Source organism: Chinchilla lanigera, unplaced genomic scaffold, assembly GCF_000276665.1.
Source record: "Chinchilla lanigera isolate Chin_1 unplaced genomic scaffold, ChiLan1.0 scaffold00091, whole genome shotgun sequence".
Classification (NCBI taxonomy): domain Eukaryota; kingdom Metazoa; phylum Chordata; class Mammalia; order Rodentia; family Chinchillidae; genus Chinchilla; species Chinchilla lanigera.
In genome coordinates this window covers 7,507,424-7,531,126 of record NW_004955492.1, presented here as the reverse complement: position 1 = coordinate 7,531,126, position 23,703 = coordinate 7,507,424, and the positions used below count along the sequence as shown (strand labels likewise).

At 43.7% G+C, this 23,703-nt stretch overlaps 2 protein-coding genes across 2 annotated transcripts in view; one reads left to right on the top strand and one right to left on the bottom strand.

Annotated features, from left to right (window-relative positions):
• LOC102008952 (chromosome unknown open reading frame, human C1orf131) overlaps positions 1 to 11,327 on the bottom strand; it is a 15,435-nt gene extending 4,108 nt beyond the window's left edge. The window contains exons 1-2 of the mRNA XM_005404977.2: positions 11,212 to 11,327; positions 9,137 to 9,474 (exon numbers count right to left, since the gene is read on the bottom strand). Coding sequence (XP_005405034.1) covers positions 9,137 to 9,474; positions 11,212 to 11,305 — 432 coding nt within the window. The 5' untranslated portion in view covers positions 11,306 to 11,327. The remainder of the gene's footprint in view (positions 1 to 9,136; positions 9,475 to 11,211) is intronic.
• A 209-nt stretch (positions 11,328 to 11,536) lies between these two features.
• Positions 11,537 to 23,703, top strand: part of Gnpat (glyceronephosphate O-acyltransferase) — a 30,511-nt gene continuing 18,344 nt past the window's right edge. The window contains exons 1-3 of the mRNA XM_005404978.2: positions 11,537 to 11,647; positions 18,757 to 18,939; positions 23,364 to 23,540. Of these exons, the coding sequence (XP_005405035.1) occupies positions 11,570 to 11,647; positions 18,757 to 18,939; positions 23,364 to 23,540 (438 nt within the window). The 5' untranslated portion in view covers positions 11,537 to 11,569. The remainder of the gene's footprint in view (positions 11,648 to 18,756; positions 18,940 to 23,363; positions 23,541 to 23,703) is intronic.

Here is a 23,703-nt window from a genome sequence, read left to right as displayed (position 1 = left end):
AAGACAGGATTTTGAAGAAATCTGTACAACTATGTTCAAGGCAGCACTCTTATAATAGCTAACTGCAAAGCAATCCAAGTATCTACCAGTAGGTACATTGAGTGAACACCATGGTGCATCTACAAATGAGGTGTTACTTAGCCTTTAAAGAAAGGAAATTCTGAGCCATGCATGGTGGTACACACCTATAATTCCAGCACTCTGGGAGGCTGAGGCAGGAGAATCACAAATTTTAGCTCACCCTGGGCAACATAGTGACTTAGAGAGATTCTGTTTCAAAGTTTAAAAATAAAAATAAAAAGGAATTGGGGAGCTAGCTCAGTATAAAAGGTTCTGGGTTTGTGCCCAGTACTACCAAAAAAAAAAAAAAATCTCAGCTGGAAGATGGCTCAGGAGGAGAACAACTGCCTAGCAAGTGCAAAGCACTGGGTTCCATCCCTGCCACAAAACAACAACAAGAAAAGGAAATTCTGAGATAAACTTCAACAGATCGCGAAGGCCTTATGCTACACGAAAAAGCCAGTCACATAAAGGCAAATACTGTTACAATTCTACTTGTACAAGGTGCCCGGTGCAGGCATATTCACAGACAGGAAGTAGCACAGAGGCTTCCAGGGGCTGGGAAGGAAATGGGGAACTAGTGATTAATGGGGACGGAGACTGAGTTTTACAAGATGAAAGTTCTGGGGATAGGTGGTGGTGATGGCTGGACAACAGCTGGGTATTTAACACCTTTGAATCACTTGATTAAAAAATAGCTAAGATGGTAAATTTTATGTTGTGTGTAATTTACCACAATAAAAAATATGGAAAAGAAGAACAAGCCTTGGAACTGGCCCAGATATTGAAATATCAAATGATTATATAAACATGTTGCTTAAAATCCTAATTAACAGTTAAGAAACATGGAGAAAGTATTTTTTAAGGCAAGGCATAAGAAAATGACAAAAGTAAGAAAAAAAGGAAAGCAGGTAAGAGAGAGCAACATTTGCCTCTCCTGGACCAGACAGAAAATTTTGCCTGGTGAGGGGTTCAGAGAGGAGCCCTGTCTGAGCAGGTGAAACGGCTGCGTTTCATCATTTTCTTTTCTTCCTCCCATCTATCAGGGCGATGGTGAATTCTCTTGGGTTGAACATTCTTTCTGAAACAGACTTTCAGCAATGATAGAGGTTTGTTTATAATTCCTGATGGCAAACACCCTTCCCATCTATAACCCCTCACACCAACACCTGGCCATAGTTGCAAGCCCCACAACAGACCAGGCACCCAATACATTCCAGGAGCTACTGTCAGACTCCACATCTGGCTACCAGCAGTCACCACTCAACCGCAGGCCTGATTCTGTCCTGACAGAAAGTGAGCAGTGAACGCTATGCAGCCTCTAGGAAACGCAGTGTCTCCCTGAGGACAGTGAAGGAGCTGGTCCGCTCTGCCAGTAGCTGCCCCTCCCCACACAGCAGGAAGACACCCATCACAGCACAGCCTGTCTCTTGCTCTCTTCCTCAAAGGGAGCTGTGCTCTGGCTCTTCCTGGTGTCCCGCCCCAGTAGGTGTGTGAGTCAGCCAGTGAATGTTTTCACAGGTGATGGCTTCTGCACCCTATAAGATGACCACTTGGCTGATGAGGACCCTTGATCCACCGCATAGGCGGGCCGCTATTAGAATGAAATAGGATACCATCTGGTGAGTAGGCAGCACAGCGTCCAACAAGCCTGAAGACATGGCCAGTACTCTTCCTACCAACGTATGTGCTGCCTGTGATCATCACAGCACGGCCGCACCATATCCCTGCACGCCTGCTGTCGCACATGCGGCTTGGGTGCTGGTAGCTTACAATGTTCAGGCACGTGGCCCGGTTGTCTGCCATCAACCAAAATGAATGCATTCCCCATCTCTCTGTATCAAGCTGCTGGCTTTTATTATGCTTAGGACTTTCCTCAGATTGAGGGCATCAAATGCCTTCCTTAGGACCACAGGCACAGCACAGAGAAAGCTGCAAAGGGCATGTTCTTTTTATCCACCCCAGGAAGTCTTTCATTCCATGACTGGAAAAAAAAATCTTACATTTCCTTTGAAGTTAAGGTATCTTTTCCACTGACATGCACTCTAATCTACTTAAGATGATTTATTGTTTATCATCTTTTTTTCTTTTTTCCTTTCTTTGGCAGTACTGGGGATTGAATCCAGTACTAAGTTATATCACCAGCCTTTCTTCTTATTTCTTTTAAGTCAAAGTCTTATTAAGGTACCCAGGTTGGGCTTGAACTTTCAATTCTCCTGACTCAGCCTTCTAGAGTGCTAGAAGCAAGACACTTTTGAAGGATTAAATTTTACTAATATCAGGATCACATATCTAAATCTTCCAAATGCAAATTCAATATAAAAAAAAATCAAAACAAGCTAGGTGTGGTGGTGCACACCTGCAATCCCAGTACTCAGGAGGCCGAGGCAGGAGGATTATTGGGAGCTCGAGACCAGCCTGGGCTATAAAGTGAACCTCAAGGACAGCCTGAACTGCATAGTGAGACCGTCTCAAAAAAAAAAAGACCACAAAAAAAATCAAAACAAAATCCCTTTATACTGTTAGCAGATCTCCAGAATCCTGTGGGACTGCCTAACTGCTCCCTTTCTTTTAAGCAATTCCACTTCCAGCAATACTGGGGATGTCACCGATGCTCCTGGCTGGTATGTTGCCAGGAAACTGGCACAAGAATAGAACCATTTATAAAGGAATAATCACTGGGGTAAAATTCTTGTGACAGCTAGAGACCCCTGGGCCCTGGGGGGTTACTGGCCCTCAGAAGAGGGGGCAGTGGCCAGCCTGAGTCCCTGCTTTCTCCAACAGAAGCCCCATAGCATACCCAGTCCCTGCACCTCAGTCCTGTCACCTTGGCTGTGGGGACATGGGGAGGTGCTGCTAGACCAAACGAAGGGTAGGCCCTGGCAGGGGGCATATCTGGCCTGGACACAGACACCTGATGTCCACATCCCTTAACATTTTGCCAGAAAAGTCCTAAATTTTGTAGCTGTTGACACGTTTCTGCGAAAGGGTCTGAGGTCTAGTTCTCTGTATATAACAAATACAAACACTTTTCCAGGGACAACACCTTGGATAATGACTTTGTGAATGCTGTCTATTAGCATGACTTCACTACTGTGAACTTTCTTCTTTTGTCATCTGGGGTTTCAATTCAGAGCCTTCACACTGAGTTATATATCTGGGTCTTGCTAAGCCTGGGCTGGGCTCAAACTTGGTGATCCTCTTATTTCAGCCTCCCAGAGTCCTGGGATTACACTGGGTTCTAACTTTTTACTGATAGCTTTAATATCACTTCAGTCTGTTATTCATGATACACTTCCCACGTTAGCAACCACAGTGAGAGGCATTACTGTCAATGCTGGGAAGTGGCTTGTATTAGCCAGGCCTATGTGTCCTCTGTGCAAGGAATATGAGCAGTGAGGGTGTCTGTCCTTCTAGCTGGAACTCTTAAGAGCCATCAGTATTTAGTGAAGAAAAGGGGTGGTGGTGCCAGATGTTGGCACCCACTACCATGGTCCCCAGGGCAAGAGACAGGGCAGACATGTAACACAGAAAAACCTTTACCTTTTGAATCACTGAGACGTAAGCAATAGCCTAACCCAGCAGTGTCCAACCTATGACACATGTCCTATTGTGTTTTTTTCTTTTAAGACAAAAGATGTTAATGTATGAGTTGTTTTTTCTAAACTAAAACCTCGGTATGCAGGTCTAATTGCACTGTGGGCACTTTGTGGTAAATAAGTGGGTTTGGGGGTTGCAGTCTGGCACTCAATCTCTAAAAGGTTCGCTGTCACTCTCCGACCCTATCCCAACTCCTCTAGCCATTCCGTCCCACACAAGCGAGAGAAATGTTGGGAGATTTGGGCAACTTGTACGTTAGGCAAAGAAAAAAGGTGAAAGGCTATAAAAAGAGAGTTTTGGAAGAAGACTAAGAGGGGAGGGAAGAAGGCAGGCCAACTTCCAGAATTAGCAAATCTGTTCACGGCTGACTTGCTGATCAGGAGCATCTTTTTCTCTACAGCTTGGATTTTTCTTTAAGCTATTGATTACATGCCAAATCTGTCTCCAGGGAAAGTAGCCAAGTTAAACATTTTTCTAAAACCACAGCCAATTTTAGGAATATTAAAAACTTTGTCCACACCTTGTTGAGTATAAACTGCCTCAATTACTATACTTTCTTCCTAACACTGATTTGACGCTGGCTCTACTTCCAACCAGAGAGTGCAGTATAGACAGGGGTGACCCTGGGGCACTGTGGGGTGAGGACAGCACCAGGTACTGACCAAATACCTGCACATGGTCAGTGCTATCTGACAATAATGTGAGGGAGATATCTTATCTGGTGGTGATTCTGATTCACGCACTTTCTTACTCAAAGCACAATGAGGCTCTATCTGATTTCCATGGAGCTGTTAAGTACACTGCCTTGAAGCCAGAATGCCTGAGGCTAAATCTAAACTTTGGCACTTATTTCAGACCCACAGCCCTTTATCTGGACGCCTACGATCAGGCTCCAGCTTCAAACTTTTCAGATGTCTCCACACTTTTAGAACAGCAGTACTGAGTAGAGTGAATAGTAAGGCCTAAGCCAGCAACCCATAGACACATACACGGATATTTCTGCAGTAATCTCCATGAATAGTCACCTGTAAAATGATGAACAAAAAAGCCTCCTCAGGTTTCTCTGCCAAACGAATTTGCATAATCTTAAAAGAGAAAACAACCAATATGGTTTACGGCACTGTTCTGAGTAGCAAGTACTATACCATGGGGCTGATGTTTAACTGCAAGCAGTAACATTACCCATCTCGCACCCAGCTCCTCTGTGAAATGAGGACAGGTCCCAGGAATGGTGAGGCTTAAGTGAGATGCCGGGTGGGTTATCGGATATGGATAACCACTCTGGGTACACAGCAGGATTCCCAAACAGCAGCAGCTCCTGTACCAGAAGCCACTTCCATGCTTGGTCCAGGTCACACACAGGAGCCTGTTCAGACCTGCAGCACACCATTCTGTTCTTCCCATTACAGTATGCTTCTGGTCCCTTTTAATGTAGGCCATGAAGGAGTGGAAGATTCCTAGAGCATGGCAGTGAATGAGCTGCGCTAAGATGGAGCAATGCTGGGGTGGAGAGGCCGCACTGAAAGCCCCAAGGGCCAGGGAACACTTGGATCACCTCATGCTACACCTGACATTTTTATTGCTTAAAGAACTTAAGAATGAGCCAGGCTTGAGTTCAAGCCCAGCATGGACAACCTAGTGAGACCCTGTCTCAAAATAAAGCTACAATAGCTGGGGTTGTAGCTCAGTTCAGTTCCCAGTACTGTAATGGGGGTAGGGGGTGGGCAGCACACACAAGAATGTTCTTTCTCCCAGGCAATTCTGCACCGATTAAAGAGTGAGTTTATGCATTCCTTCCTCAAGTCCAGGCCACCCCATTTCACATCTGGACCACTGCACCAAGCCCTCACTCAGCCCACTTATGCCTCTCTTCTTGAGACAGGGTCTTGCTATGTAGTTCAGGCTGGTCCTGAACTCACTGTATAGTCCAGCTGGACTCAAATTGTGGCAATCCTCCTGCCTCAACCTCTTGAGTGCTGGGATTATAGGGGTGCACCACCACGCCAGCCCCCCTCATGCCTCTTGCTGTTGCCTACCTACAACCTAATTCATTCAAAAAGATAAATCAGACCACTTTCTGCCCTCACTTATAATTCTCTGGTGGCTTCTTATGTACTTTACAGCTGGAAGGCCTCACCACTGCCTCTCAGATCTGATGAGGGCTGCCCCTGCCTGCGTCAGCTCACACTGCTGTGCCCTCCTGCTGGTCTTCCAGCTCCCTGAAGACTATTTGCCCCTCCCTGTGTGATTCTTCCCTGCCTCTTTCTAGCACCATTTATCCGGCATTTGCCTGAACAGGACCTCCTCAGAGACCTCCTTGACCACGTGATAGTGAGTAGGTTTTGCTGTTATTCTCAGAACACCTTGGCTGCAAGTGGTGGAGCATGCCTGTAATTTCAGCACTCGGGAGGCTGAGGCAGGAGGATTGCTGTGAGTTCAAGACCATCCTGGGCTAGAAAGAGAAGAGAAGAGAAGAGAAGAGAAGAGAAGAGAAGAGAGAAAGAAAAAGAAAGAAAGAAAGAACCAACGAATGAACCCTATCTGTTTCCTTTAGAGTGTTTGTAACTTTATAATTTATCTGGGACTTTGCCTGTCTTCATAGTAAATGGAAATGTATGCTCCACAAGGACAGAGTACTATACTTGTTCAACGCAGTGTCTCTAAGGAGTGGTAAATGACAGACACCCAATTATTAGTAAAATAGACAAATAAATAGGTGACCCTTTACCTAGTATGTCTTGTGAAAGTATGTCTATAGACATTGCATTAAAAGTGAGACATGACCGGGAAGTTCATCCATAGGCTAACCATCTGCAACAGGTCAAATATTATATAAATGGATGGTAGCCACATTCTTAGACAAGCTCACAACCCAGTGTCATAGAATTTATGGCTCAACTAAGCACTAGGAAAATTAGGTCATTTACTGTGTTCAGGCAGGACCAGTCAGTGGGACTACTATCACCACCTCTTCCTTTCTCATGTTCTCTCGAAAGATGAATAGCAGACTCCCAGATCATTCAGTGGAGACCATCACTATGTTATCACACATTTGTGCCAGCACCAGGTCTGTCTGACCTGTCCTACAATGGCTTACATGTTTTCAGAGAACAAGAACCAACCACACTCTCCCTCATTAACAAAACTCTTAGTACAATACTATATTCTCATCAGCCCCAACTGACTCCCCTTTATCTGGCCTGCCTGCTCCTGGAGGTACCAAAGCAGCCAGCACTACATTCATCTGCACCTACTCACATGCTGCAATGCCAACACCTCAAAGTTTTCTTATGGGCAGATATATATTTACTGGTCCACATTCTGGCTCCTTAACCAGACACACATACATTTTCAAAGGATAAGTTTTTTTAGAAGGGCAGAGCATCAAGGACAAATTGAAAATTTCTTTAGGCTCAGGAAATTAAAAATGCAGAAAAAGCTGAGGTTCCTGAGAAAACCCAACTACAATAAAAAGCACTCACTTGGAACAGGAAGAAAAAGACCATTTGACAGCCTGCCCCAGATGTTCTATTACCAAGAGATGGAGAAACACAGATTCATTTAACACTAACTTTATTTCTGCTCTATTAATAAGAAAACTTGCTCTTCCGGAAAGGGGAGCCCAAGTGAGTATATGAGGAAACGAAAGCCTGAGATTCAATGAGATGAGGGAGGATGCCCAGATGCTAACTGCTGATGCAGTGCTCCAGAATTACACTGCAAAGCAGTCTTTCCCACCTTTTCACATGATGGCACACCTGGAAAATGCTAATATTTGTAGGTACTATGGGGTAACAGGAGATGGCCAGCTTGAAGGCTCTGGCTGTCCTAAGGGCTATTTTTTGGCCCACATGTAACAGGTCCCAGTGCTCCAGTATTTATAGCAGACGAGTTGGGAAGCTGACCTGGAATCCTAAAATAAAGGCAGATATGAATAGACTGTTCTCATATTCTTTGAGGAAGTGATGTTAGTGAACTGGACATGAAATGTAGCATGGATTCTAGAGGAGTACATAGATGTTTCTAGAGCAACAAGGATACGGCAAAACACTAGGCACTAACATGCATTCATATATTCATAGGAAATAATGCAAGCCAAACTACCTTTTTTAGTGGGTGGCACTGTGGCTTTCAAAAGATATGACTATGTGCTAATATCTACAACTTGTGAATGTGACCTTATCTGAAAAGAAACATCTCTAGAGTGTATATACATTAAGGGTCTCTAGCTGAGATCATCTGGGATTTAGAGGGAATTCTAAACCCAAAGACAAGTGTCCTTATCAGAAAAAGGCAGAGGAAAATAGGAGATTCAAACCTATACGGATATATGCCACATAATGATAAGGCAGAGACAGGAGTTATGTAGCCATAAGCTAAGGGATGCCTGAAATCACCTCTTGTCAAAGAGGCAAGGAAGGATTCTCTCCTAAAGCCCTCAAGAGGAACCACAGCTCTACCAACACCTGGACTTTGGACTTCTGGCCCCTGGAACTGCAAGGCAATAAATCTCCATTGTGTTAAGTTACCAAATTTGTGGTATCTGTCATAGCAACTGTAAAACACACAGTGGTACCTCAGTTCACGAATTTGTTTTATGAATTTGAGGAAGATGGCTGCAGCTGTTTGTCACCCGATGTAGAGTTTGTGAACAGAAACAATTTTGTTGAATACTTTTGAGAACTGAATTGTTTGCAAACAGAAGCATTCAAGAACCAAGGTGTTACTATAATAGAATCCTCTTTTTTTTAAACAAAAGTTGATAAAACTTAGGGAAATGCTAAAGAAATGGGATCTTTAGATACTAGCAATGAATGTGACAAAGCCACTAAGCTATCCTTATGAGGGAAAAACAGTTTGAAAGAATAACCACACTTCCTCTATGGACTGAATTTTGGGTTGGATTTACATTCAATCTGAAACAGACTTGTGATCAGGAAAATCAGATTGCTTTCCATCTGAATACAAATTCCTTCAGAGTGAAGATTACTGTACATTTTGTTCACTGCTATATCCCAGTACCTAGAAAAATGGCCAGCACGTATTAAGAATGTCTTTCTCTATGGCAAACAAGCATAAGGCTCAGAAGTAGGAAAGCATTAGCAGAGAAGGTCTGGGTTTTTCAAACCCTGAAATTCCCAAAACAGTCCTGTTTCTACAATTTGCTGATCACTGGCTCCCGAAGCAAACTATTCTGATCAGTGTTTCTGCACACACTGGATCTGGGCCACTGCTATACCAAATCTACTTCGTGTTTACACCAACGAGATCTATAATGAACACCTGCTTTTCTCTGGAGGGCTCGAGCTTGGTAACTAATATCACTCTATCTGCCTGTGTGGATGATAAGAATTATGTGCTAAATCCTGTGTATTTCTCAAATCCTCACCACCCCGATGCAGCCTATAAGGGCAGTCACCTAACACCACAATATCAAGGGCCTCAGCATACATATATAAACCAACCAGCACAATACCTTTACGCACTCATCTTGATCTGGCTTCAGTTTTCTTTTTTTATTTCTGCCGTGAAATTCTATCACTTCCACTTGCTCCCTGTTGTTTTGCAGGGAAGAAGATGATCCTATAGCAGCAAGGACCTTTGCTCCTGAAGGTGGATTGTGTGAAGTGACCTCAGGAGCACAGTTCAACTCTTCTCTGAGTTCCCTGAAAAAGCTGGAAGCACTCTTCTTCTGGTTTTTTGTGAAAGAACCAGGCAGGGTTCTCTCTGCTGCTACAGCTACTGCAACCCCATCTGTCTTCCTGTTTTCTCTCTTTTTTCTGATTTTCTTCTGTTCTGTTTCATCTTTCTCTCCTGTTTGTTCAAATATACAAAAATGAAAAACAAGTATTTTCAGTTTTAGCTAACACCAATATCAAATCATATGAACGCACTGTGTATATGCCACAGCTATAAGCGCCCAGAAGTACACACAAAAAAATAAATTACGTATTTGCTTCTCTTCAAGTAAGGTGTATTTCCACAACTTATAGAATCCAAAATATAGCCATTTTCTCCTAGGTAACATTTATGTCTTTGGCCTTTATTAGCACAATTACTCTAGTCCACACCTTGGTCTTTCCTCAAAGTTTATTTTTTTTGGTACTGGGACTTGATCCTCAAAGCTTCAGCATGGCAACAGTCCCAGGACTGGGAATCTCAGTTGCTTCATACTTTGTACTAAAAACTGCCACTGAAGCCAGTGTTTCTTTTCAGCACCTTCTAAAGCTGTAGGTATGTGTAATGGTCTTCCAATTTTCCTTCAGTTATCAATTAAGGAGACCCTAACATGATGGGCTTCATACAAATATCTCTATTTTTCTACTAAAGATCCACATTCACCCTTCTGTTTCATTTACTCAAAGTCTGATCAATCATCCGAAAGCTCTGACCAAAATTCTAGGCCTCATTATTCACCTACAGTACAAACACAAGAGCTCTCTAAACAGCGGTATTTTACGCAAACAACACTTATTAAGAGCTAACAAAAACTTTAGCACTAGAAATACCAAAATGAGTATATCCAGTCCAGGCCTTCAGAGCTGTAAGGATAATGATTTCCAGCCTGTGTGGACATAAACTGTATGTATGATTTTGCAGAACAGCCTCTTCCTCTACATTTTAAATTCCCCAAGGTCAGTGATTTGATGAGGTCTTTTTCTATTTTCCAGTTATTTCAAGGGCACTGAGATGCTCTGTCAATACAGCAAGTCAATACAGCAAGTCAATACAAGTCAATACAATAGGGTACAGGGCTAGCCTGTGAGGGCTGGAACCTAAGCTTTGCAAGTTATCATTGAGGTTGCCTGCAGCAACCCTTTAAAAAATCTAGTGCTCGGGCTGGAGATACAGCTCAGCGGCACAAGCGCCTGCCTAGCAAGCGCAAGGTCCTGAGTTCGCTTTCTAGTACCAAAAACAAAACAAACAAACAAACAAACAAAATATATATATATATACATATATATATATAGTGTTCATTTCTACATTTGCAATGATGGCTTAATGACGGTATCTATACGAAAAATCAGAGGGTTGTTCTGAGAGTCACAGAGTGAATACAAGTAAAGCATGTAGTATACTGTAAAGTCTTCCTTAAGCTGTTACTCTTACTGTGTAAGTAAGCAAGCTTAAAATTTTGAGCAACTGCTCCAAAATAAAAACAAAGTAGCATGTGCAGCATCACCGTAAATCTAAGGAGCGAGTTTGACACTACAAGACAAGAACGTCCATGTCAGCTCTTCAGAGTGTGAAAGACCGTCCGGCTGAAGGGCCAGGCCGTGGCCAATGTTCAATAGTAACCTTTTTTTTTTTTTTACTTTCCCCTCATTTAAGATAAGCGAAGGCTGGGGGTGCGGGGGCTGGTGGCGAGGCCAATGCACTGGGCAGGGGCTCGGGAGCCCAGGCGGCCAGGTGACCACGAGTACCTGCGGACAGGGCCCAGTCCCCGGGGGTGGGGTTGGGGTGTGATCCCTGAGCCTGAGGTCCTCTGCACTATTCCAGCAGCTCCCCAGGCGGCCGAGCATCCGGTCCAAAACACGGCACCTCACTCACCCACATCGTAGAGAGTCTGCAACAGGGCGTCCAAGATCTTCTCAGTGCCCTCAGGCGCCGCACCACCTGGCCCCGACCCCTTCTCCGGTGCCATAGGATGACTACTGACCCCAGCTTCAGCTCAAGTCGCGCTCGCCACTTCCGTTTCCGGCTCCGTGTGCGCGCGGGCGCCACAGGGCCCCGCGCGGCTTCCGTCCTGGCTAAGATGGCGGCGCCCGGGGTCCCGAGTGGCGGCTGTAAAGGGTGCCGCCGCCCTGGGCGAGGTCAGGCCTCCACGCGCGGAAGAACCGCCCCCAGCGGCTGCACTGCAGCCGCGTAGCAGAGGATCCCAGACCCTGCCCGGGACGGCAACCGTGCCATGGACTCTCCGCGCCCCGCTAACTTCCACTTCTCCGCCAGCTCCACCAGTCCCGGCGCTGTCGTGCTCCTCTACGCGGTAGGCTCCCTGGAGATCGAGGCCTGGGGCGCAGCCATGAGAAAGGACTCCTTTCTCCGTCCGTAGCTCCCCACGCTCACTGACCGTGGCCCAGAAAAGTGGTCCCAAGACCGCTCCCTGGAGATGTTGGGCACTCGGCTTGGTTTCCACGGCAACGCTATACCGCTAAGCTCCTCTGTAAACGCGCGATGTTTTTGCAAGTTTTCTCCGGTGAAGTTCTTTGGTCATTTTCCACTCGTTTGTTCCCTTTCTCCCTGTCAGACCCCAGGCCCCCTGGACACATGCATGTAAGATGAGAATTGGACGCTTGTCTATCTGGCGAGACCTTGTCCGGCTCGCTGAGAAACTGTGGGTCGGTCACTCCCAGCTCGGGTGGCCCACAGCACCACATCCCTCTTTCGCTGCAGTGACATTCCTGGGAGAAAAAGTATTCAGCTTATAGGCGGGAGCAGTTTTTGAGTCTCTAGGACGTTTTAGAACTTCTAAAAGCTTACACTGCTTGCTTTTGTCTTCTGTTCATCTGTTCATCTCTGCACTTTTTCCACAAGTGATTTTGGAGGACAGACAGTCAGTGCCGTTCAGCCTCTTTCCCGCTTGCTTTCTCACCCCCAAACCCTTCTTCCTCTTCTACTTTTAACGGTTCCGCCCCTCAACCAAGAGAATGTTGGTTACTCACAGTTTTCTTGAAGAAATTGCAAAGTGAGAGGTTTGTATCTCTTGGAATTGCCCAGTTCTGGGGCAGTGGATCAGGTTTTTATTGTTTTTAACTACTAGATTAATTTTTATCTACTTTAGAAGGAAGTTTAAAAATCGATTTGAAAGGTGTATTTCCATATCCTGGCAGTTAGTATCTCCAAAGCCTCTCTCTTCTCACTGATTCGGTCACCTACAGTTCTTTGGTGGAAAGATTTCACATTTGTTTTCTAACTCTGTTACTTCAGAGAAGGCATGGGAGGAAGGAGACTGTACAGATTCCACTCGAAGTAAATTGCTTTTTCATTCCTAAATTGGTTTATGAATTGACTAGAATTTTTTTATTGTATATTTAAAAACGTAGTTAAATTTTACTTTCTCCTTTAGTGGTTCTTAAATGATAAAACTTTTGTCCACTTTTTCATGTGTAAGCCCAAGGCAATGGCATGGGAGCCCTCTCCTTTCCAGCAGTTCCTGCTACTCTGTGACTGCATAGCCTTACTTTATAACCTGAACTGTTTCTTACCACTTCAAGCTGCCCCTGTATCCTCAGCCACACTGTTATTGTGCAATACTTCCTGTCTTATCTGAAAGTTACACTTTAGAAATACTTAAGATACCACTGATTGCAACAAATGTTAGGAGTGCCTAGGTCTCTTAGTTATTATTCTTAATGTTTAAGATACTTATGGAGTTACAGATCCAACTATTACCTTTAAGGACACAGGAGTCATAAAAGTAAACAAATAATTACAAGTTGGAGGGCACTTGGGAGGCTGAGGCAGGAGTTTGAGGCCAGCCTGTGCTACGTAGTAAGTTCAAGCCCAGCCTGAACTACATAGTGAGACCCTGTCTGGAAAGAAAGAAAAAGACAAGTTAGTGGGTTAAGGGCAATGACTGAAGCATGCACAACATGTTGTGGGAGTAACGAAAAGTGGTACCTGGTTTGTTTGGGGTCAGAGAAGAGTTCTAAGAAAAGATGCCAGCTGAGCTGAATTTTTGAAGTGTGAATGGTAGATAAGCAGGGGGAAAGACTGTTTTAGACATTGATGTAAGGACACACATGTACAGGAACTGCTTAACTAAGGGGACATGAGAGGCAAAACTAAGAAAGTAGGCAAAGGGTATTTCCTAGTTTTATGTATCACCTTTGCATACCCTTAAGGGTAAAATTTTAGCTTTATAGGAAACCATTCATACTTAGAAAGCCTAAGACTTCTTGATGTCTGTTATGATTATTTGTGTAGGTAACCTTTCTTATTTGAGTAGAGATTATTGAAAGACAAATCAGGGTTGGGAAGAAATCTGATGGATAAACATGAAGATCAAGTAGGACGCTGGCAGAAGTCCAGAAAAGTGACAGAAGGCTAAAATAAGGCTTTGGCAGTGAGGCTGGGAAGAAGGGAAGTCAGTGAATATTTCTGTGGTACTTAGGATAGTAAGTCAGCCCCTGGAACCAGTTGGATATAGTAGCCCAGGAAAGTTTTCTGAAATTGACTACTGTAAGGTTTCTGTGAATTGGCATCTGGGAAGATGATGCCTCCTGATAGAAAAAGAGAAGAGCAGGTTTAGTTAGTTAATAAACACTATCCATTTGGGATGTATTCAGGTTGAGATGTGAGATCTTTAACTTGTGGGTTATCATGTAATGGATTAGTTACATCATAAGTGTTTGGTAGACATCCAGGCGGAGTTGGAAATATGCCACGAGACCGAAAGAAGAAGGCATGGCCTGAATAGATTTGGCAGACATCAGCAAGTAGGTTGCATGTGAAGCCATAGATGTGCTTGAAATTTTTCAGTGAGACACGAGATGAAAAGAAGCCTTGGCACAGTAACCCACATTCTGGACCCCTGTTAGAGTCCCAGTGAAAGGTCTAGTACCTTACAGTGTCCCGTAAGACTGCACAACAGGATCTATAAGTTGCTGCCACTCTGACTGTGTTCATCTTGCCACGGGGCTTCTGTCAGCCTGAGCTTCTGCTTCTCAGAGCAAGTATGGTCTCTCTCCCAGAGTACTCATTGTTCCCTGTGTGACATGGTATGTTTTCCCAGAATATTGCATTGCTGGCTCTTTCTGTTATTGATACCGCAACTCACATATCATCTTCTCCGCAGCCATTCCATCTAAAGTAGCTGCAGTCACATCCCCATGAGGTGCCCCATTTTGTTTGTGTTACCTTTCCAGCGGTGTGCTACATCAGTCTTGTACTAACTTGCTGGAGCTGATTGTTAATAAATATTCATGAAGTTTGCAAGCATCTTGTTAAAGTAAAACCTTTATTAAAAAGCAAAGTTTAAGGCAGTGCATGCCTGTAATCCCGGTATTTGGGAAGCTCGAGGCTGGATGATCACAAGTTCAAGCCCCGCCTGGGTAACTTAGCGACTTAGTGGAAGCCTTTCTCAATTAAAAAATAAAAAGGGCTGGGTGTATAGCTCAATAAAAGGCCTTGGGTTAATTCACCAGTATTGCCCCCCAGTCAAAGATTAGGGTACAGAAATTTTAAATTATATTAAAAACAAAGGTAATAAGTACCTTATTATTATTACATAATAATATATGTCATTATATAATAATAATTATTTTCTCTTAGTATATAAGGAAACTTATAATTTCCTAATTAGTTTTCTAAATTTTACCATTATCTCTGCTCTGGGAGGTTGTGTATTGTACTAGAAGGTGGAGCTCTATGTAACCTTGTGCAGTGGTGCAACTTTCCCAACTCTTTTGGGTGAGGTCCTACTGTCACTTGAAGTTGCCATGTAGGAGTACATATTCCACAGAAAGTGGCACATGCTGGCAGGCTTGTTTACAGTGACTGTGGATGGGAACGGATCCTCCAGGGCAATTAAGAGAGAGGCTCAAGGAGGAGCTTGTGTGACCATCAGTGGGCAGAGGCCTGCTGAACAAATTGAGATGGAGAGAGATATTTCAGCTAACTGTGCCTTTCTACTTAGACTGTCCCTTGTGCTGTGTTCCTGGATGAGTTGCCATGCAAATATATGTACTTCATGACAGCAAGTACTTCTCCGGCATGTATGAGGAGGGCCAGTTAATAAGTGGTTAACTTAGCCCTGCTTGCAATAGGGATCACTTGAAGTACTTAAAAAAAAATTCCGATGCGCAGGCACTGCTCACAGACCTGATTTACCAGGAATCTCTAGAGGTAGGATCTAGGCATCAGTGTTTTTGAGAAGTATCCACAGTTATTTTAATGTGCAGCCTGGTTTGGACATTGGGTTAGAGCCACATTGGGGAAGTTTTGTGTTTTATCCTGTGACTACTGGGGAGCCATCATCAATAGGATTCAAAAGTAGCTTCATTCAGTAATTGATTTTTTTTATTCTATAGTGACTGAGTTCCTGCTGGGAATAATAGGTATAAAAATGTGTAGGACATATTACCTGCCTGGATAAGAAGTTCACAGTCTTTCATATGAGGCACCAAATACAAGTTTAATGAAGTGTTTTAGATTATTGTCTTGAAAATCCAGTTACTGAGGGTTCAATAAAGACTCAGAGGAGTGGATGATCAGCTCAGTCTAGGTAAAGGTGAGAGCCAGGGAATGGTACACAGAAGAGGGAATGCAACTACTGGCTGAGTGCTTTTCAGGTGAGCCGTGGAGAAAGACATTTGTAAATGCTCTCTCGATAGCTGGTACCACCATGCACTGGTAATTCATAAAAGAGACTGTCTGTCTTGATTGCCACTATATCCCCAGCACAAACTGCAGTGCCACACATACAACAGTGCTCAAATGTTTGTGAATGAATGCTCTTCTCAGAGGAAATAGCTTGAACAGAGATCTGGGGGCCCAGAAGTGGTGTAACTTGTTTAGGGAGCTTCAGGTGTTTGCATAATGAGACTTAGGAGGAGGGTCTGGTAGTGAGAAATCATGAAAAGCCTGGAGTTGTGGCTAAGAGGTATGAACTTTGCAGGTAAGCAGGGAACAGGGAACCATGGAAGGATTGCTGATGATCATATCTGGCAAATTTTCTCAAAACACACACATCTACTATTCTCCCTTATAGGTTCTTCTTGTCCTGAGGACTCTCCTGTATGTATTCCCTGCTGAGTCTGATCCTTTGCTCCTGCTATTGTCAGGATCACTAAGTGGGACATTTTTAAGATCTTTTAGCTTTCATATATATAGTATTAGTTTGTTGCAGTCCAAGTTTGATATGATATAATTATATATAGTAGTAATGTATTAATGAGACTCGGAGCTGGGGCTATAACTCAGTGGCACAGCGCCTGCCTAGCAAGCACAAGGTCCTGAGTTAAATTCCCAATACCAAAAAAAAAAAAGAAAGTTAATTGATTAATGAGGCTCATGAAATTTGGGGAGATTCTCTGGGCTTGTAAGCAACAGTATGTGATAGGTTATAATGACGGCAGTTTTATACCAGAATTGCAGCAACATGGCCAGATGTTGGAAAGATAAAGAAGAAACAGACTGTCTCCTCAAGATAATTGCTCTGTGTGTGTGTGTGTGTGTGTGTGTGTGTGTGTGTGTGGTGCTGGGGATTGAACCCAGGGCCTTCACACTGAGCTACATCTCTAGCCATGTTTTATGTTTTATTTTGAGACAGGGTCTTGCTAAGTTGCCTAGACTATGCTCAAACTTACAGTCCTCCAGCCCGCCTCCCAGAGTGCTGGGATTACAAGTATGCACCACCTAACCTGGCTGGACAATTGTACATTAGTAAAGAGACAGACCTGCAGACAATGACTGCGTGGGATACATAGTGTAACAGGTGTGGTGGGAGGTAGAGAAGTCCCAGTGAAGCAGGAGTGAGTAACTCCATGGAGCTGAGAAGAACCTTCACAGGGTGCTGCGTAAGCAGGGGCACAGGAATGAAGGCAGGATGGGATTTCCAGGCAGAGGTGGAAAGGCTCAGGGGGAATGGCAGCAAGAAAGCATATTGGGACAGTGCTACCCACTTGCACACGTGTCCCCTGCCATGGTGGCATTCCCTGATACCGTAAGTGGCCTGAATCCTATTCTGAAGGAAGTAGGAGTCATTCAAGTATTTTAAACAGGGATATTTTAATGTAGTTTTATAGTAAGTTTTATTTTTTGAATTTTATTTTAAAGAGAAAAAAGCCAATAAAAACAATTATACAGAATTTCAAAACAAGATGGTAGATTAACAATGATTAATGTATTGTGTGTTGTTATCTTCAAAGCAGTTACTCAGATTTCAAGATATAGGTATGCATAATTGATCAAATAAAAAAGCAGGGAGTAATTTGATCAAAATTATGATTTGAAAAAAGCAGGATGGCAGTGTGGAGGACTACCTAGGCAACTGTCCTTGAAAGAGGAGCAATTGGCTCCATTCTGGCTGAGCCTGACCCTGTTTCCATGTATTGATGTGTGCTGAGCTGGCTGGGACTTTTCCTCAACCCTTCAGCTGGCTTTAAGCAATGCATATCGGTCTAGGCAAGGTGCTGATGGTAGTCTTTGGAGATGGCAGGTGTCTTTCCCTGAACCCCTGTTGCTCCCCCAAGTAAGCAGGGATGAGAGGGGATGCATGAGCCAATGCTCCATGCTGTTGGCTGGGATTAAGCCTTGTGAGTAGAGGCTATGACTTCCTCGGGCTTCAAAGATTACACATCAGAGCTGAAGCACAGACCCCAAAACATTAGATACTATCTCAATTGTTATGCAGATGGCAGTGTGCAGGATTAATTCAAATGGGACAAACAGGTAGGTGAAGAAACCAGCAGACTAGGACAGGCCAGGTAATGCATACCTGTAATTCCAGCACTCTGAGAGGCTGAGGCAGGAGGATCACTGTAGACTTCTCAGAGAAGCTGGTGTGGGAGCACTTTCTTCTTGAGCAATTTTGCCTTCTGTTTGCATCTTGTGTGTGTGTGTACTTTACTTGATGTGATAAGGGGTGTCTAATTTGTGTTTTTGACTTAATTTCTAAAGCTAAACAGAAGTAAAAATGTTTGTCAGTGAGGTACATGAAACCTTTTAAAATTGATTAGATTACTCTAGAACTTAATGTCTTGTTCTCTGCTGTGTTTCTAGATTTTTACAAAGACAGCAACCAAAAATGTGATGATAATTCAGTATCATTATATTGACCCTAATAGTTGTTAACATTTCTTTTTCTTGGTCTATAAAAACCTACCATCACAACATTCAACTCTTGCTTAGATACTATAGAGCAGTGTTTTTCTTTTAAGACAAAGATGTTAATGTATGAGTTGTTTTTTCTAAACTAAAACCTTACTATTCAGGCTTGGGTTGTAGTTTGGGCACTCAATTTCTAAAAGGTTTGTCATCACTGTTACAGAATAAAAGCTTTCACAAAGGTGAAACCTTACCAGCATAGTCCTCAACCTGCCCTTACTTATTTTACAGTACATGCTCATTACTTTCATTTTGCCTTATCCACAGAAAGAGCTCAAAAAATGGGATGAATTTGAAGATATCTTAGAGGAGAGGAAGCATGTCAGTGACTTGAAATTTGCAATGAAATGCTACACACCTCTTGTCTATAAGGGAATTATTCCTTGCAAACCAAGTGATATTAAATGTAGCGTTCTCAATTCTGAAGAGATTCATTATGTCATTAAACAGGTAAGTAAGTCCTTCGGCCACAGCCAGACTTTTTCATTGTCACCAGTTCCTTCTGGTTTCTCTGAATTTATTTTGTAATCATGAATGTACCTTTTTTAGGTTCAGTTACATTCATTCAGCACTTTGATCAAACACCTACCATATCCATGATGTACATTTGCTCCCTTGCTGGGCACCAAAGAGCTAACCTTGAGTAGTTGGTTGCAGCATGTAGGGAAATTACAGTGAAATAGGATACAAGCCATGCTGGTGAGAACCCAAGATGCAAGTGGTGCTCATTATTTTCAACGGAAGTTAATTTGGTGTAGGGAGTCGGGGAAGTGATTTTATTTTTAAATGAGGCCAGAGAAATGATTCTGGGTTTTGCGAGTGAGGTGAGTGGAGGGTTTGTAGCGCAGCAAATCATTTATTCCCATGGTTTTGAACCTTCCACATAAGAATTACTTGGGAGCTTTAAAAATCCCGTACCTGCGTCTCACCCCTATGGGTTAAATTAAAATGTCAGAGGGAGCCGGCATCCATAGTTTTGCAAAAGCCCAAGCAGTTCCAAAGTATGGTAACATCTGGGAGCCACTGGCTTGTTTCCAGGGCTGGAACTAAGCAAGAACATGCATTTTCAGAGCACTGAAAGCAGCAGTGTGACCAGTCCAGAGCACAGAGCAAGGGCTGCAGTATGCAGGGAGGCTGGAGAGGTGGGCAGGGCCATTCACGAGAGCCACATGGAGGGACTGGATTTCTTCCTACCTACTGTGTAAAACCACCAAGAGCTTTGAAGGTGGAGGGCAACACGAGCAGGTGGACGGTCTGCCTGCAGTGCTCTTGCAGTGGCCCACAGGTATTATCACGGAGTAGGGTGTGGTCGTAGGAACAGAAATGGACAGGCTTCTGTACTTGAGAAGTGGAATGAGCTTTACTTGGTGATGGGGTGGGTATGGGAAGGGAAGGAAAGAATTAAAGATGATGGAGCCATTCACTGAGGTAGGAACTTGGGAGAACAGGTTTGGGAGGGAAGCAAAGTCTCCAGGATGTGTGATTTCGAGACCTCAGAAGGCAGGTTCAGTAGGCGGGATTAGAGCTTCCTGGTGGGCAGCCCTCCTTGTCCAGGTGCTTACACAGCCATAGGTCCCCGGGTGATGGGCCTTAGCCACCTGGCCTGATACGTGGTCCCGCCCAGGTCCCCACATGCCTGGCTGTAGTGGCTCGGAGTGCCTGGCCTCACTTTCCTAGCCATGGACTCGCATTGCTCCATAGCACTGTTTCCTCTCTGGGCAGAAGAGAACATACCCTCTAACAAGCTCCTCTAAGAAATACATATGCCTCTCTTTTTCTTGCTGTGTTTAGTTTTGGTCCTCTGTGAATGCATAAAGGAAGGCACCCAAGCAACTCCTGTGTTTTTGTAAAGGAAAGAAGGCACACACGCAGAAATGTGGTGCCCTGCTTGGCTGCCCTGCTGCTTTGGTTGGTCATACAGGTGTCGCTCGTTCACCCTCGCTGTGCACAGAGCTGCTGCTCCCAGCCTCACCTGTGACTTGCTCCCATCTCTGTGGGTTCATTTGTGCCCAGCACAGTGCCGTAGGTGTCCACTTGTACCACATGCATTTTGCAGCTTATTTCTGAGCTCATGGAATCTGTTGGCTTCTGGCTCGGCAGAGGACAAGAGTTCAGTGTTCTCTGTTTGATGTGCACACCCTGAGGTGTATGTGTAGAGACCTTGCTTTTTAAACTTTTAACTGCATTTGATCCAGTTTGTGGCCTCAGGAAAATCCTCTTATCTCTGCCTTCTGATTTCTTTCTTGATTTGGACACTGCCCTGTGCTCCTAATCCCTTTGTTTTGATTGGCCTTCAGTATCATGGAGAAGCTCTCAATCGTCTCTGGTTAGGCTTATTTGTAAGTGAAGTCAAGTTTCCTCTTCATTAAAATCACCTGGAGAACTGCAGCACATTAACTGTGGAGCTGGGAACATAGCTCAGTAGTATAGTGCTTGCCACTGGGTTCAACCCTCAGCACTGCAAAAACAGAAAAAGAAATCCTGAGTTAACCACAGTCATGCATTGCTTAAGAACTGGGCCTGTGTTCTGAGAGATGAATTGTCATGCAATTTCATCATTGTAGGAACAGTGTAGGATGTACTTACATCAACACGGATGGTATAGCCTCCTACACTCCTGGACTGTATGGTACAGATATGGTATTGCCCCTAGGCCCATGATGAACAAAAAGACATGAGATTAAATCAAACACAACAGGAAATGATATAACCAGGAGACCCAATTAGACATGAGATGTGAATAGTATGCCAAAGAGTGTACTACCTTTTTTTAAAAAAACTTTTTGGGAGGCTGAGGCAGGAGGATCACTGTCAGTTCAGGGCCATCCTGGGCTACAAAGTGAGCTCAAGGCCAGCCTGAGCTGCATAGTGAGACCCTGTCTCAAAAAGACAAAAAAAAAAAATTTTTTTTTTGTGGTGCTGGGAATAGAGCCTGGGTCCTCACATGCTAGGCAAGTGCTCTACCGCTGAGCTATACCCCCAGGCCCACGCATATTATTTTATAGTAACCTTTTAAAAAAAGAAAATTAGTACTTTGTTTACTTCTTCCTTAGATTCTGTAAACAAACTCAGTGCTTTAGTGCTAATGAACTGTATACCAAAAAATGGTCAAAATGGTAAATTTTATGCTACGTATATTTTAGCATAGTTTTTAAAAAGTGGGATGATAATAAAAACAAAACTAGGCTCAAGACTTCCTACTTAGAAAAGCCTTTTGATTTCAACTATAGCTTCCTTTTCAGATTTCTAGTTATTCTGTGGCGGTGGTCTTGTCTTCCCACCGCCTCGTTCATTCACTCTTCAGGGCATGTAGACTGGTTATGGGTTCTCTTCTGGCCATACTGGGAAGCCTTTCCCTGGCACTGGCACCATCCCTGTTTCAACCTTTGAACTGACTGAAGGAATGCACAGATAAGAGGAAACAGTTTGTCCCAAGCTCTCTAGTTTGAGCCTTGAAAGATAAGATAAAGAGCTAGACAGGAGAAGTGATTGCACAACATTTGAGAATGTACTAAATACTGTAGGGTTATTCTTTTTTTTATTTTAGTTTATTTTTGTGATCGAGTCTTATGTAGTTCAGGCTGGCCTTGCACTTACTGTATAGCCCCTGGCTGCTCTCGAACTCTCCAGCAATCCTTCTGCTCCAGGCTGTCAAATGCTGGGATTATAGACGTGCACCACCACACCCAGCATCATTCACTTTAAATGATTAATTTTACATTGCATGAATTTTATCTCAAAGGAAAAAAGATCACCTCCTTCTTCACTATACAACTGGGCACCAGCGTCCTGTCCTCTGATCTTTGTGCTCATACTGATGCAGAGCATTCTTTGGAAAGCACAGATCCTATACTATTTTTCACAGAGATGCCACTGCCTTCCCATGTGCTCCTTTAGAGGATAATGAAAAAGGTCAAATCAGGCTTTCCTGAGGATATGAGCTGTGACTTGTTCCTTCCCAGGCCCTTGATAGCTCTAGCACATAGCACATGTTCTCATTTCAAAAGATGTGGTATGCCGTGTGAATAAGCGAAGTTCCAGCCAATTGTTGGTGCCACACCTTGTAACCCCAGTACTTCGGAGGCTGAGGCAAGAGGATCACCACAGGTTCAAGAGCAGCATAGTGAGTTACAAAACCAGCCTAAACTATATAGCAAGACCCTATCTCAACCTCCCTCCCCCCAAAAAAAATTTCCATTGTAAGATCTGCGATCACCAATTACCTTTTGGTTTTGGGTTTTGTTTTTTTTTTGTTTTTTTTTTTTGTCTTTTTGAGACAGGGTCTCGCTGTGCAGTTCAGACTGGCCTTGAGCTCACTTATGTAGCCTAGGCTGGTCTTGAACTCACAATGATTCTCCTGCCTCAGCCTCCACGTGCTGGCATTACAGGCATGCACCACCACTCCCAGCCCGATTACCTTTTGGATTTGGGAACTTTTGTGCCAGTGACCTGTACATCCGGTAAAATGTGCAAAGTTAGTTACTTCACATAACCTTCATTTTTGCTGCAAGGATTACCTTGTAACAGCATCAGACAAGTAGATGCAATGCAGCTGCTTCCACAGGCAGGAGCTGCCAGGTTTGGGGCACTAGAACATGGGCAGCAGCCAATTTCAGAGTTTGGATATAAAATTATTAACAGACTGAATGGAGATGTTTTCTTAACTCTAAAGTGAAAAAGTGATTCGTTTTAAATTTCTAGCCTTTAAACTTGCAGGATCATTTATCTGTTATGTTATGTTGGAAAATAAATCCTGTCCTTTTAAATCAAGAAACACACCATCTTTGGTGTAGTCCATTTGGAACTAGTCAGGTCTGATTAAAAAGTTCTGGCCTCTGTTCTTCAGATTTATCCCTGCTTCCCTTTCCTTTCAGCTGTCCAAAGAGTCCTCTCAACCTGTCGATGTCCTCCGAGAGGAAGCTTCTGAAATCTTGGATGAAATGAGTCACAAACTTCGTGTGGGAGCCATTCGGTTTTTTGCCTTCACCTTGAGCAAAATATTTAAACAAATTTTCTCAAAAGTGTGTGTGAATGAAGAAGGTATTCAGAAAGTGAGTATTGGTTCAGCTCCTCTTGGGATAGTTAAGGACATCTGTCTCAATTGGCAGTAAATATTAGGCCGCAATCTTTTTGTATGTGTTTCCTGATGATTTTTTTGAATAGCAGACCAATTCTTTCCTAGCAGTGCTTGGAGTCGAGGTTGAAGGGTGCTGT